Raw genomic sequence first — 16,925 nt, forward strand, 5'->3', positions numbered from 1 at the left:
TCTGCCCTGAGCACGAGCACAAAAATTCAGCTTTGGAGAAAATCAAGTTACCCCGAAAACTTAATTTCTTAATCTTAAATATAGAACCAACTTAATTAAAAATTATATAATTAAAGAGAACAACATTTCAAATACAGAAGTAAATACAATCATTTTCTCAAATGTAGAAAATGTAAAAATACATTTCAGATTTAACAAAAAATTAATTGATCTTCGAAGAATTTGGCTAAAACAAATTAAGACTTTACCATCGACACTTGAATAGAATTTATCCTGAGCAACGTGAGCTTCGGTCATAAATTCAGTTTATAATTCAAATTATAAGGAATAATTTTAATTTAGATTTCAATAATCACTTTGTTAAGAAATAAATACCTTCCTCTCAAGCTTTTAAGGAAATTGAAAAAATAAATGATAGAAATTGTATGGATGCGATATTTCGATGGACAGACATCTTTATAATGGACGAAAACTAATTGTCCCACAGTCTAAGCTATTCATTTGTACGTCTTGTCAATTGCGAAAAACAAAGCTACAAGAAAAGTTAATAACTTTCGACCTTTCTCCTTTCTTTCTAAAGTTAGTAAACTGTTTGTGCGGCTATTATCTGACCCATTCAATATCTTCTACGAAGACAGGAATATCATTCCATGCAATCCATTTGGTTTCAAAAAAGGAAATTCAACGGAATATGCTTTGCTTCTATTTTAAGACAAGCTCATCTTAGAAATAGAATGCGCACATTGAGTCCTTCAAAAAGCTTTCGATTCACTTTGGCATCGGGGAATTGCATATAAACTTATATGGCTCAATTTCCCCACTACGTCTTGAAAAAACTTCCACAACCGATTTCAATTCAATAATCATGGTAGGACAGTTCTTAAAAAGCAAAAATGGCTATCGCATTATTAGAAGTACTGTTTAATGCAAAGTTCTTTTAGCAAAAAGTAAAATTCTAATGGACAAGACATTTAATAGGCCGTTTCGGACAGTTTTTCTACTTGATTAACCATATCACCGGATTTTCAAATGATAGACATGTGCATTCAAGATGACACAAGCGTCCACAGGTTTTTCTCAAAACCGACCTCTGTCTATCAACTCCTAATTTCACCTCCCCGCGGTGAACATCGGGTGCCTAGTACCTCAACTAGAGATCGGGTTCTAACCCCAGTGGAAAGTTGTTGAAGGCAGCAAACGAGAGAGAGGGGGAGAGGTGTTTCCACTAATGCAACTCTCCTTATCCAAACGGCAGCGGACGAATTCTCGAGATGGTTTCAGTAAGGTTGAACTACTTAGTAAGCACCTTAAAAGGCTTCTTCGACATATTCGGAGCCCAGGCCTGTGAGGAGCGGTTTATCCGGCTCCCCGTCTTTGTAGTTATACTAAAGATCTGGCCCTCCTGGTTAGAGGTTGTTCCGTCAGTGTGACTTCCTGGCTAGTTAAACAATACTTTTAGTTGCGAAGCACCAACACAGACGGATTCGTTATTGACAACCCACGCAAACGAAATAAGGACAACGAACTTCGGATCTGTAGGTGGAATGTTAGGTCCCTTAACAGACCACGTGCAGCCGAACAATTAGCGGAAGCCCTAAACTGCTGCAAGACAGATATTACCGCCATCCTAGAAGTGCGATGGGATGGACCGGGCAAACACAAACTTAAAGACTGCGATATGTACTACGAAGACTGCTACCGAGAACAAAGACAGCGTCTATTTGGGTGTTGATTTGTTGTTGGAACAAGACTCAGGCAAAAAGTCTTGAGTTTCAACAGTGTGAGCGAGCGCATCACGACAATCATCATCAAGGCTAAATTCACCAACATAAGCCTTATATGCGCGTATGCCCCAGCAGAGGAGAAAGATGAAGACACAAAAGACATATTCTTCGAGCTCTTGGACAAGACATACGACCAGTGCCCTGGTTATGACATTAAAATTGACTTAGGAGATTTTAATGCCAAGCTAAGAAGAGAAGACATTTCTGGTGGCATAGACGGCAGATACAGCCTGCATGACACCATCTCCGACAACGGATTCAGGCTGATCGATCTCGCTGTTGGGCGAGACCTTCTGGTAGTTAGTACGTGGTTCACACATCTCAATATCCACAAGGGGACATGGAAATCTCCTGATCAATCAACCGTCAACCAGATTGACCACTTTGCGATCGACTCCAGTATACAGGATATCCGAACATTTTGAGGGGCCAACATTGACTCGGACCAATACTTCGTTGTAGCCAAGGTACGGCTACGGATAACCCGATCCAAGCCAAAACAAGGAAGTACTGTGAGAAGATTCGACGTTGGACGGCTACAATCGCAAGAGACTGCCATGTCCTTTTCCGATCGAGTCACTAATAACCTGTTAAGGAGTCCTATGCTGCCTGCATTAAGCATTGAAAACCATAAGCAAAATGGCCTTGCAGCCATCAGAGATGCCGCCTCTGAAGTGCTAGGTTTCACACGGCCACCACAGCGAAACCCCTGGTTTGACGACAAATGCCGGCAAGCGCACGCAGCGAAACAACAGACATACAAAACGGCGCTGCATAAAAGGACCAGAGCTGCTCACGAGCTCTAAGAGCAGAAGAGGAGAGAAAAACACCGGCTTCTTAGACGGAAAAAAAGAAAGCATGAGAAGTGCGCAATCGAGGAGATAGAGGGATGTCACAACAGGAATGAGGTTTGTAAATTTTGACAAAAGGTAAAAAAATCCTCCCAAGGGTACCAGCCACGAACCGAATCCTGTAAAGACGATCAGGGGAACATCGTAGTAGAACCGCAGTCGATGTTCAGGATATGGAAATCCCACTTCTCCAAATTATACAACGGCGATGACGAACCGAATTCCGCTGTAAACTAAATAGAACCACACAACCTCGGCGACGCAGATCAACAATTCTGCTTACCCGATCTTGATGAAGTGAAGATAGCAATATCTATACTTAAGTCAAACAAAGCTGCTGGAGCTGACGATGACGGCATCGCTGCCAAACTATTTAAAGCAGCAGACGATGACTTGGTAGGGAGCATGCACCAACTGATTTGCAAAATATGGTCGGAAGAAAGTATGCCCGATGAGTGGAATCTCAGCAAAGTGTGTCCGATACATAAGAAAGGAGGTCCTCTAAATTGCGCTTACTACAGAGGCATCAGTGTTCTTAACATTGCGGATAAGATCTTGATGTCAACAAAGATTTTAGACAAGGCGATGCACTGTCATGCAACTTCTTCAAAATCGTTCTAGAAAGAATTACAATTACTCGGATACGCATATGATTTTGACATAATTGGAAGACTTAAGCCTGATTTCAGTGGAGCGTTCTTGAGTATTGCGATGGAAGCAGAGAAGATAGGTTTAGTGGTCAATGAGGGGCAAGACTAAGTATATGCTGTCATCAAAAAAGGACATTGAACAAAGACGTCTTGGACAGAACGTCACCATGGACAGCTATTACTTTGAGAAAGTTAAGGACTTTGTCTACCTAGACACCGCTATTAACACAGACAACGACACCAGAATAACTCTTGCAAATCGCTGCTTCTTTTGACTTAGAAGGCAATTGAGAAGTAAATTCCTCTCTCACCATATATAAGACACTCATCATCCCGATTCTCATTTATTGCTCCGAGGCCTGGACCCTGTCGAAGAAAGATGAAAGCGTCTTAGGATGCTTAGAGAGAAAATTGCTTCGGGTGACTTTTGGTCCCGTACGCATAGATGGAGAATGGAGGAGAAGATATAACGACGAACTGTACGGTCTGTACAGCGACACTGACCTAGTTAGCAGAATTAAAGTCCAACGGCTTAGATGGCTAGGTCATGTAGAGCAAATTGACATCAAAGCTCCAGTCGGGAAGGTCTTCGAATCCAATCACAAAGGACGGCGCAGTAGAGGAAAACTGCGACTCAGGTGGCGCACTCAGGTGGGTGAAGACGACAACCAACTTGGCGTGCGAAACTGGAGGCAGCTAGCTAGGGACTGAGCTGGCTTTAGACGCATGTTGGTTGAGGCCCAGGTCCGCCCCGGACTTTAGCGCCACCTTAAGTTAGTAATAGATTTATTCAATCGTCTAATAAACCAAGAAGGAAATTAAAATGAAACATTAGATTTTCCATAACTCTAAGTAGATCTCTAATGACAAATATTTTCACCAGTCTAGAGCGCTCCCTAAATCATTTCAGGAAAAGTTATTTCAAATTAATTGTATATTTTATAAATTTTGTTTAGTTGTAAAAAGGACATTTTCCACCTCAAAGACGCTGCATAAATAGCATTCCCGAAATAAATCAAAATTATATCCAAACGTTAGTGAAATTGTTCTTAAAAAGCTTAAATACAATTTTTAGTGTCTTCATCTTATACTCCCACTACAAAACGCTAAAAATGATACAAGCGAAATAGAAATGCATAAACAGTTAAACATCGTTTCAAAAGTTCTCAATCCACTCCCTAAGCACGCTTAATATTGACTGTAAGCATCAAGGGAATCTTGCCATTCCTATATCCTGAGAAGATACCAAACAATATCTAACTTACCTAATACCTAATGATATGAGCGTGCATTTAGAAAAGTTGAAATTCAACTGTGACTTACGACTTAACAATTTTCAAGAATATTTGTATTTAAATTAAAACTATTATGAAACCACGATTTTTCCCTTTCGTTTTAAAGATCATTGTGAACCAATAAAATAACAAAAAGTATCAACCTTCGTTCTTGTTGATTCTCATCAAAGACTTAATCTAAGATTATAAAACAAAATTCACTACAGAAATGACGACAGTTCGTTAAGCTGGATTTTGCTGTTTGGAATTTCATTTAATTATTATTTCTCTAATTGGTGATCACAATTGCTTACCGTGATGTTGTTATGTAACACCTTAAGACTTTTTGCCTTGAGGAATCAATTTATTTTCAAGTTAATCAATTGATTCCAGACCTTAAGGCAATTCATAAATAAATTTGGGGCGTACAGCCTGAAATGAGGGAAATGGTTATGGAAAATTTCATGAAACAGATATGATGCTACAACCGCTGCAGTGCCACGTTATTATGAGCGACCTTAAATAGACTACTTTAAGTTCTCCTGCAAACTCTTACTAATAATGGCCCTTTTTTGATGTTCAGTTAACTGCTAAAAATTAAATATAAAAAACTCATGCTGTCGGGAAAATTTATTGATTTTGTATCCCTAAAGGTCACATTTTTGGTGTGATTTTTTTCCTTTACAATGTCGAATTAAAGTAAATAATGCAAGACCGTAAATAAATATATTTAATTAACATACAGACAGTTGTATAATTTACATATCCAATAATTATACAATAATGTCAGTAGATAATACTATGATCAGAGCCTCTGGGTATAATAATTCAGTTGGACTTTATTTGCAAATGCATAATTTTATTTCATTATTCACATATGACTAAAAATAGCATCGATATAAATCTTCGGTCTTCGATGGGGAATTTTGCAATTTTGAAAATGCCACCATAATTTCAATATGCGTCAAATGTTAGCAACCACACAAATGGCTAGTATATAAATCTATTGTAAGAGAGACATAAATAAACTACCCCCAGGCTTCGTCCAGTTTATAAGGTGTGAAAATGCTGTAGGGAGGTATCAAGTTATGACCTAACCTTTATCAAATCTAAAACGATGGCTTCTGTAATGAAGACTCAACCGCATGAACAAAGTTGTTGTTCCTTTTTTGTTTGTCTGCTGTACGTTGTCCTGATGCCCAGACTGTCACTTGGATATTAGGTTTCATTTTCACGTGTGATGTGAGTACATAGCAGGTACACATTATTACCATATAGAAGACGTGAAAATGACCCAACAATACCTATAATTAAGTTTTATAGTTTTTAGAGAGCGAGGATTTCATATCGTACAGAGATATGAACGACTATAAATATGTGCAACATGGTTATGAAAAGATTATCACTGTCATCAGCATGAGCATGACCATCACTTTTACAGCACCCGTCCGCCTGGAAGAATTGTTCATTACGCTATTTTTATTTTATATTTGTCGCACCCAGCCACCAATGGAGTAATGATACTGGACAAGGACATGTTATTGGGGATACTTGCTTAGGAAAATAAAATCGCAACGTATCGCATCGCATTGGTATCAACGCAAAATCTATTTTGGCGTAGAAGTGGGATTGGACTATTGCTCATTTCTTGTTTAAATGTAAAGGTTACATAAGTTATTATAACAATATGAATATAATTAAATATAGGAAACATAAATGCTCACGAAGTGTATATGGACACTATATTTTACTTATTTTAAAGGTCTTCCATACTTCTTTAGTGTTACACTCAGGCGTATACGTACTTTTTTTATCTGCAAAGTTTATGAGATGGATAAAAAGTCCTCTGTTTTCCATCCACATACAAAACGTAATGACAACATCTACCAGATAAACAGGGTGTTTTTTAATTTTCTGAGAAGTTTCAATGGTTGTTTTCAATGGTTTGACAGTTGAGAAAGTCAAACACATTGACGTGTTTGCAATGAATATTTGAACGTCAAAATAACGCTTCAATTTGTCGAAGCGATTGGTAAGCTGGTGGCATCATCTGTTCTTATATCTTTTGACATAAGTAGCAGCTTGATATTGGACAATGCTGGATAATTTCTTATTTCCAAAAATTGATTTACTATACAGCAATGACATTTTATTTCAACAATTCGACATACAACGCCGTCAGCCATTATTTAACTAACAAAATCAGTCAGTTTGTTGACAACTTTATTTCCAGAAGTGGTTCTGTTACCTGGCTTACTCGTTAGTGCAACTTAGCCCTTCTGGAATATATTTCTCTGTTAAGCAATTGGCTTATCAACCAAACCAGCAAAATTGAAATTTAACATTGAATCCATAAAGTATCTGAATCAAGAGTAAGATTTGAAGTGCGTGTAAAATCCCTAAGGGTATGATAAATAAACTGTTTCCACAGTTAACTAATTTATTAATTAATAATATACCTTCCGATAATGCCTACCGCATTTACGATATCTTCGATAAACACGCTATACCTGAATCGACATTTATATACCAAGCTGTTTGTCATTATTATTTAAGATGACTTAGGTCACACGTATTTATTAAAGCAATCGAAGAAATACCAGAACACAGGAGTTAAGGCTTATTTGACTTTTCCCCAACCATAATCCATTTTATCGTATTTGCCATCCAAACAATTTTTCACACCAAATCCATTTATAGCAGAATAACAGAAGAAAAGTGTTACAAATCCTATTTTATTGTTGATTTTGTTGCTGTTGTTGTTATTTTTGTTAACTTCCTACGCTTTGAAAATAAACCAAAAGTTCGGGTGTATATTGATTGATTAAATATTAACCAACAATCAGTAAAAGTAAATAGAAACACGCCTGACCAATCAATAAAGTAACCGATTGGAATCAATTTAACTTTATAAGAGAATGCGTCACAAAATTTCACAAGAGGTATAGATAGGAGTTAAATGCACGACTGGGTCGCACGTCCTTGCTATGGGATATTACCCCCATTTAATGGTGGCTGCTAATAAAGTTTGAAATGCAAATATGTTGTTTTTGAAAATACATTTTCTTTGAAAATTCTGTCTCGGATTATAAAGTTATATCTTAAAGACGAAATAAAAATTAAAGTGTATAATAAACCTAAAAGGGTGGGTCAGGTACAAGCTTATTTTTTAAAATGCATCGAAATAAACGAAAAAAGGTTTTTTTCACGTATTATGTTTTTGCTAGCAACAGCAAACCTGCCCACTTATTAAATAACGTCATTTAAGTGATGGCTTTCCGCATTTCTTCAACCTAATTTTGTAAGACCTTTTTGATGGATGAGCCTGTAGGTCATGGATTGATTGCATGGTATTTTACTTACCCGAATGAATTACTCCCGAATTGTTTGCGAACCATCAGTACTTCATGGTTTCTTACAAAAATCCTAATCCAATTTAAATACACAAGAGTTGGTTGACACCGTTAAACGAAATTTTCTCTCAGCCTTATTTTAGAACTCTGTCTGTATATTTGACTGTTTAGTATTGTGTGTATTTGCTTCCTGACCGATAAAACGGTGGGTTACTCATTTCGGCCAAAACTTCTTTTCAAAAACCGGAATGTTCTTTTTTCGAAATTGTTGCCATTCTGAAACTGGGTTTTAGAATAAAACATTTCCTTTAAAACATAACCCTACTCAATAATATGATTTTATTACAGTTTTTTACTAAAAACACAACACCCAAATATTTTCGTGTTTTGAGTGACGATGGAATTTTTACAGCCATCACAGAACGCACGTTCTCCGATTGAGCTCTGGAGAAGATGCGCCAAGATGATCGGAAAATCATCTTCAGTGACGAAACTTAACTTAATGGATTAGCCCATAACCAAAATATTAGACATTCCTATAGAGTTTTAAAAGAGTACAACTCCGGAATTTTCGGAATATATTCTTGACTTATTGAATAATATGTTTCATGATTAGACCTTCCCTAACTGTTTTCGCCTGCCAATCATCTTCAGTGACAAAAAAAAGGTAATCCAAATCAGTCAGAATGCTATAGACGTCTTTCTGTTTAAGTTCTCTGAAGAAACTTTTCACTCATATTCTATACCACAGATTGTCGAATTGGGCACAGTGCAATAATATTATCAGTTTTTTTTTAACTGTTTTCGGCCAAACCTTTTAACGGTGGTTGATGAAATATCTACCTTTACTACAGAGGCAAGACGTTTTTTATAGAAAAAAAAGCTTTATTACCAGTTTTCATTGATTTTAAGGCGGCATTTGACAATATAAACAGATGGTCTGTATTTTAGAAAGTCTCAGTAATTGGGATGCCGACAAAGTTTATTAGGGTCTATTAGAAGTTTCTATTGAATATGTCTGCATTGGTATGTGGTGGAAAAAATTAGTCAAATTTATTTTGCTCAGCACCTGGTGTCCCACAGGGATGTGCTTTAAGTAAGTTTAAGTTCGCCTTGTTTAAAAACAATATCGGGAATCATATACCAAGGGAGTTAAATGGTATTATATGCTGATGATCTTGTCATTTTGGTGACAACGCGGTTATACAGCTTCAAATAAATACGCTCGACGTGTTCTGCTATTTATGGAATCTAAAAATGAAGTCTGCAAAATTAAAACTTGGTCGGACAGAAACTCGACGGCCTGGACATTAGGTGGCATCAGCATCATAGTTGTCAAATAATTTAAATACCTTATTCTTTATTTCAAATTAATTGAGTATCAGTCCTCATATAAAAGAAATACTCTTCCAAGAGAAATTCTAGTCTTAAAAATTGCCGTTTGGTGGGGGAAGGGAGGGGACCTACAGTTTTAAGCCGAAAAACTCAAAGTCCCATCCATTCCTGATAATAGTTCTCACACACAAGAATGGTTGAGAGTTGTAAGTCACTAGGCCTTAGTTCTCAACGGACTGTTGTACCACCTAATTTATTTTTACTTGCGACATATAGGAACTATATGGCAAGTTTTGCATTCGTGCAAAATTTCGAACTCGAGATTTTAATCAAACATGATATTACGATGGTAGAGAAGTCGAAAAAAGTGGGTCCCGCGATTCCGTCCGGTCGATTTTGTCTGTCTGTCCACGCTCCTACAGCCTAAACCATTGGGTCGATTGAGTTCAAACTTGGAAGTTAAGGTTTTGAGCAGATTCACGTTAGGCGTTTTTTTCATTTTTTTTTTAAGATCAAAACTAACAGTGGCCACCATACAATATTTTTGGGCAAAAAACAAAAATTCGAATTTTCTCAAAAACAAACCGATAGATTTTCTTTAAATTTTCTCTAAAATTTTATTTTTGAACTTGCCTTCTTTTAACAAGAAAAACAAATTTTTGTATTGCTCAGGGAAGGTACCGCTCATAGAACCGTTATTTTGTTTTTTAATTTTCTCAGTAATTTATAAACCGATTTCAATAATTTTTTTTCTGAATAAGCTCTTATATTGCTTTAACAATATTTGATTATCAAAAGTGCAATTTTTTATTGTTTGGATTTTTAAAAAAATATTGAATTTTATTTTTTCAAAATTCGATATCTCAAAAACGTATAGCGTATATTAACAATCTCTAAGCAACTGCGTACCAAAAATATTTTTAGAACAAAATTGAAAAATTTTATATATAAAAAATTAATTTAAAAAAAAACCGCTCTAACGATTTTCATAAAAAAAATTCGAAAAATAAAATGTTTTTTTATTTATAAAATGGCATTTAAATTTTTGAAGACAAACTTATTTTTCAGGTAAAATTTTGAATATTAAAATATTATTTTTTAAATTATTTTTACTGTGCATGAGCCCGAAAGAGCGCATTATTTTGACAAAATTGCAATTACATTCCTATCTTTCATCCAAATTAATGCATTTGGTACACATTTATATGATATATTTAATCAACAATCTATTTTAAAGAGTCTATCAAGAAGTAGGTATTATCTTGGTAACTTTGTATATGTGATTTTAAAATATTATTCTTTACGAATAAGGTTGTGAAACAACCTGGCCTTCGCCTATATAAAAAAATAAATACTTAGTAGAAGTTAAAGAAACGGGCCAGAAAGAGTACCTATATCTATTTTCTATTAGAATTACTTTTTCAACCCATACACATTGTACCTATTTATAAAGGTATTACGAACAACTTCTACAACTACTGCTTACGTGTCACTTCTTAACTAAAATCCAAAACGCACAAGAGCCTGACTGTAAACAACACATGAACAGCAATTTCTTGTACTTGTTTGTATGTTTGTTTTTTAAAACTTTAGTGAAAAAAATAGACTGAACGTAATAACTCCATGTTTGCGCTGAAAACTTGTAGTAAAGAAGGAATGTAGTATGTACCTTCTAGCCACCAATAACATTCCCTCATTATCATCATAAACATGTCCTTATCTATCTATCTGCATAAAGCTAAGCACGCCAAGTGAACTATTCTATGGTCGTTTTAGACATCTACCTGCTACCTAACTATACACAACCAATAGGCGATCGCTTTACAATTTAAACATTCATGGTCATGCCTCCTTCTTATCTTATTTATTTTCCATCCTGGTTCTTCTAATATGAAATTACAATAAAGCTATCTAAAGGAAAAAAGCTTTTAAGGAACAAGTTGAATCTATATGGAACGCATCGTAGCTTTATACATAATAGAAACCATTTTTCATATACAAAGATCTAACCCAAGTAAAAGCAGACTTATGAATGTAAATAAAAACAAATATCGGTAAAAGATCCTAAACAGCTGACTTAAGCATGCAAAAGTTTGTTTCATCCCCTTATTAGATACAATATTAAGCCATTTTGTTTGTTATATAAAGTGCATTGATATAAATAAAACAAAAACAAATTCATGAACCTTCATATGGAAGCTCTTTATGTGAAAACTTATACGGGGATAGACTCAAATAAAATGAAGGAAATTGTGTTGACTTTTTGGGTCGAAAATTAATTATCTCCCTTATTCTGCTGGCTGCTTATGGAAATGGGAATAATATTTTTCTCTCGCTCCCGCTGAATTTCTCCACTTTCGATACTAACGCCACGCCAACGACTCGGCATCTGGTCGCCCTAAAAGTTTATGCTCATGCGAGTACTATGGTTTTCATATACAAAGATCGTGCGGTTTTTTGACAATTCAAATGGCATTTATATCTTTGAAGCCAAACTTATTTTATAGGAATATTTTTAAATCTCATATAAGTACTTTTTTAAACAGACTCTTTGCATACAGGAGCAAGTTCGTGCGACCCAGTCGTGCATTTTATTTATTTTCTTAACCATGTTTTCAGCTATCAATAAATGGAGGATATTGATAAAATCCAAAATATTGTCTTCAAAACAATATTGAAACTACCCCCGAATACTGCAAACTATGCTATCTACGTTGAGTCTGGTTTACCTTTAATTCTAATAGAAAGCCTAAGAAGACAAATTCTGACTTTTTAATCAAAGTTATAAAAAGAACTGGCAACAACTTAAGCAAAAAAATACTTCTTGTATCTCTTCTATACGGTTATAATAATTTTAAAAATTGCCAAGAACTTGCTTTAGATAACCTTCTCGATTTCGTTTAAAGTACAATCAATGTAGCAGTATGGAAAAATATTTGTTATGAGTGCATTGCAAAAGTAGACGAACTGAGGTATTAGATACATACTTTTGAGCAGTAAAAACTTTGAATTTAAATCTAGGTGAAAATAATTGCTTTAGAAGGGTACCTCTCTGCCTTTCTGTACGTTGATATGAACGAAGTCAAGTTCCATTCAAAATTTCTTAATTGTACTTTAAGCCGATAATAAAATGTTTGAAATACCTTAAATAATTTCCGAGTTATTTAAAAAAAAATTGTCAATACCGTATTGAAAACATTTTTTTAATCAATTTAAGGAAAAAACATAAGGCACTTGAAGGTTTCTTAATTACTTAATTAAGGTGACGCTACTGTTGGGCCTAGCTCAAGTTTCGCATTCCAAGTTGGTTGAGGTCTTCTCCCACCTGCGTGCCCACCTGAATCTCAGTTTTCTTCGATTTCGCCGTCACTCGGGATTGGATTCGAAGACCTTCCGGACTGGAGCGTTGATGTCCTATTGTTCTACATGACCCAACCATCTAAGTAGTTGGACTTTAATTCTGTTAAAAAGGTCAGTGTCGCTGTACAGCCCGTACAGTTCATCGGTGTATCTTCTCTTCCATTCTCAATCCATGCAGACGGGACCAAAAATCAACCGTAGAATTTTTCTCTCGAAGCCTCAGCGCCATTAATGAGAACCGAGATGATAAGTGCCTAATATAGATGATGATTTTAGATGCTAAAGAAAGGACTTTACGACTCAATTGTCTTCTAAGTCCAAAGAAGCAGTGATTTTCACGAGTTATTCTTTTGTTTGATCTCAGCACTGGTGTCGTTATCTGAATTAATAGCGGTGTACTACCTTCCTTAACTACCTCAAACTTATAGCTGCCCATGGTCACGTTTCTTTTAATGTCTTTTCTTGATGATAGCATATACTTGGTCCCTCCGCTCTCAATTCTCAAAAACGCTCCACTGACATCACGATTTGATCTTCCAATTATGTCAATATCATCGACGGAGCATTCGAGTAATTGGATGGACCTTTAGAAGATAGTGCCTCTAGTGTTGACGGTTGAGTTTTTGCATAATTCTCTCAAAAACGATGTTGAAGAAGTCACATGGCAGTGCATCGCTTTGTCTAAAACATTTTGACAAATGCATTGGTGAGATCTTTTTCGACCTTAATAGAGCAGTGTACATTCTCCATCGTCATTCTGCACAAACGGATAAGTTTGACAGGGATGCCAAAACTAGACATTGCTCTGAGGAGCTCTTCACTGTACATGCTGTCATACGTGGCTTTTAAATCGATTAGGAGATGGTAGGTATCGATTTGAAGTTCCAGGGGTTTTTTCAAAATCTGCCGTAGTTTGAATATTTGGTCGATGGTGAACTTTCCGGGTCTGAAGCCACACTGATAAGAACCTAACAGGTTGTTGCCGAAAGGCTTCAGACGTTCACATAATATGGTAAAAAGGATATTATATGCAATGTTCAGGAGACTGATGTTTCTATAGTTTGGGCAATTTAGAGTCTCCTCTTATGTATTGGGAAAATGTATGTATTGGGCAAACTATGCTGGGATTCCACTCATCGGGCATGCTTCTTCCGACCATAGTCTGCAGATGAGTTAGTTCACGCTCCCTCATGAAGTCATTGCCTGCTGCTTTTAATAATTCGGCAGCGATTCTGTAAGCTCCAGCAGCTTTATTAGACTTCAGTTTAAATATAGCTATCTTCACTTCTGCGAAGTTGGTTAGGCAGAATTGCTGTTATATAATTCGGAGAAGTGGTCTTTCCATATAATTAAGGCTAAAGTCCTTCTACTACTGTAGTACCCGTGGTATAATGGTTAGTTCGTTGGGCTGTCATGCAAGGGGTCTTGGGTTCAATCCCTGCCTGTGCCATGTTAATTTAAAAAGAAAATAATTTTCGCGGGTACTGCCTCTTGCGGGAATTGACAAATCCTTCAAGAGTAATTCTTGTCATGAAAAAGTACTTTCTTTTTTAAAGTTCTACTACGATGATCCCCTGATCATCCGTTAAGGCTTCGGTTCATGGCTTGTATGCTTAGGAGGCTAGTTTTACCAGCCAGAGTTTCTCTCTCCTCTTCTGCTCGTAGGGCTCGCAAGCAGCTCTGGTCCTTCTGTGCACCGCTCTTTTGGGTGCCTGTTTCTTAGCTGTGTGGGCATGCTGGTATTCGTCGTCAAACTAGGTTTTCAGTGCTAATGCAGGCAGCATAGGAGTTCTTAAGAGGCTCTTAGATACTCAATCGAAAAATAACATGAGACGTTACACAGTTGGTTTATTAAAGAGTAAGTTTTATGAGCGAGTTACCTTAAGATATTTGAAAGTCAAATGGCCTATTCGTGTAATTTAACGCCTCTCGAGTATTTTCTTTGGAGCCACGTTATGCTATTGGTTCATCAAAATCCAATCCCAAAATGCATGGCTGAGTTATCAAAAATTTCAAACATGCTCGCAGTGGTCATATGATTGAAGTCTAGTTCCATTTATAAATGTTGGAGTTGGACTTCAAACCAATAACAAGATGTTGGAAAAATATCAAATTGTTTGCGATTTATTAAAAAAAAAAAACACTTGTTAAATGCTTATTGGAAAACATAAGACCACTAAAGGGTTATTCATCTAAAAGCCAACAATGAACGACTAATTTCAAAAATTAAAAAAATATTTTATCAAATATGTGCCCACTTCCAAATATTTTCAATTCCCCAAAACAATTTTTTTTATTTTTTGAAGCTTTTTTATAAGAATTTCACATTTTGTCAGTTTTAACTTTGATTTGTTTTATTTATGTAAGCTTCTTTTTCAAAGTTCTGAAAATGGCCTAATCAAAAACTTGACTTTGCTTGACATATATTTTTCAAATAACTTATATTTAGAAGTATCAAAGTTCTTGTGATCAAAGTTTTTTAAAAAATGTTTTGAACAATTCATATTTTTGCATATATTTACATTCTCGAAAAGTAGCCTTAGAACGTGATCTTTGCATAGTATTAAATATTGTTCTGGATAAGGTGACTTCGCAGAAGTTTCGTCTTGCACAAGGACAACGTTCTTGATGATCTTATCTTTCAGGCATAACTTATCTCCCATATTCATACCTACCCTTGAGCTATCAGCGGAATTTCATACATCATATACTATCATAATTTCTATTTTAACCACTATTCGCCTTGCCTCTCCCGCCGCCCTCTTTAATCAAATATACGTGCTTTGTGACCTGTAAAATGTACATAAATTGAAACACATATTTCACTCATTCATATCGCAATTCATGAACTTATGTGGGTGGGGTTGAACGATGTTATGTCAAAAGGTGGCGCTTGGTCTCCTTAGATATGTTATAAACCTCATGCATTTTAAAAAATATTTCACAATAAATTCATAACATTATTAAAGCAACTTTCATTTTATTTTTCCTCTTCTTGTTTCTTCCAGATGCGGTGGCTGTGATAGCTTATTCCCTTCACTTATGCTCCTCGAACACCACAAGGAAGAATTTGAACATTGGAGTGACGACGAAATAAGTCGAAGGATATGTTGTCGTCGAAATCGTGGAGATGATTATTTCACAGATACCGATTCATTTACCAGCGAAGCAGAAAGTGAAGACCTTGAGCGTCTTTTATAAAACAACAACAACAAAATCCTGACCCATTATTTTTTACACTTCACCTACATTTTGGAGTTTGTGTAATAAATTATGAATCTCCATTGTAAATAGTCATATAGACGGTACATAAATTATTTATAAATATACATAATATAGGTATCAATATATTTAGAGTTATTATGTAACTGAAATCAGCCTCCTTCCATAATTTAAAAATAAAATATGAACAAGAAAACCAAAAATCCTATGCAAATTATTTATTTTTTAAAAAATCAAAACAAAAAGATATCATCAAAAAATACCAAAGAATTTAAAATCACAGCTACATAAATCAAAAATTAAATTAAAAACGAAAAATAGGGAAACAAAAATATTTTTGTACAATATTTGTAATGTTTTGTATTGAAAATCAAAAATACATTTTGTTCACACAAAATTAAAATTTTGTTTAAGTTTTTGGCTTCCAAGTTGCTATCACAATTCATGTAAATTAAGTAAACATTTTGATTATTATTTTGTATGAATTTATTGTATGTGTAAACAATTATTGAAATATTAGAATTAAGAAAAAAACAAACAAAACAAAGAGGACATCCTCATTTACCGAGACTTTGTAAGTCTTTGACTATGTACTTATATCTCTTATGTATCAAACTCTAACTGGAATTTATATCCCGAAACAAAATACCTAAACCATATCAATAATATTCTTATGTTTTAGAGTACATGCGTATATAAATAAAAATATATTCAAAATAAAATGTAATAAAACAAACCATGATATAGTTGTTTTCTTTTTTCGACTGATTTTGATCTCCCAAGGAAAATATGCACCATCAAAATTGAGCTCTTTTAAAATAATTGCCTTTAGTTTAGAAGACGAAAGAAAGACACAAGTATTATTGAATTGTGAAAAAAGTGTCCAAACCACTTCACAACCATCACACGATTTTTGTTTTGCTCGTCACGAAAAACTAAACTTATTTAAGTGTAGAGTTGTTCATGGTAGGAAAAGAGGTGCTTACTGAAGACACTTCCCTTTTCATTGACAGGAACAAAATTTTCTATTTTTTTTGGAACATGATGATGACTTCTGTGTCTACGTTTTGATATTAGGGTCAAGTTGCGCTATTCT

General features: G+C 35.3%; 1 protein-coding gene across 1 annotated transcript in view; it reads left to right on the top strand.

The window, feature by feature from the left end:
* The window catches only part of LOC129942013 (uncharacterized), a 71,670-nt gene extending 55,099 nt beyond the window's left edge, over positions 1 to 16,571 (top strand). Inside the window, exon 4 of the mRNA XM_056050807.1 lies at positions 15,616 to 16,571. Coding sequence (XP_055906782.1) covers positions 15,616 to 15,808 — 193 coding nt within the window. The 3' untranslated portion in view covers positions 15,809 to 16,571. The remainder of the gene's footprint in view (positions 1 to 15,615) is intronic.
* The last annotated feature ends 354 nt before the right edge of the window (positions 16,572 to 16,925 follow it).

Source organism: Eupeodes corollae, chromosome 1, assembly GCF_945859685.1.
Source record: "Eupeodes corollae chromosome 1, idEupCoro1.1, whole genome shotgun sequence".
Classification (NCBI taxonomy): Eukaryota; Metazoa; Arthropoda; class Insecta; order Diptera; family Syrphidae; genus Eupeodes; species Eupeodes corollae.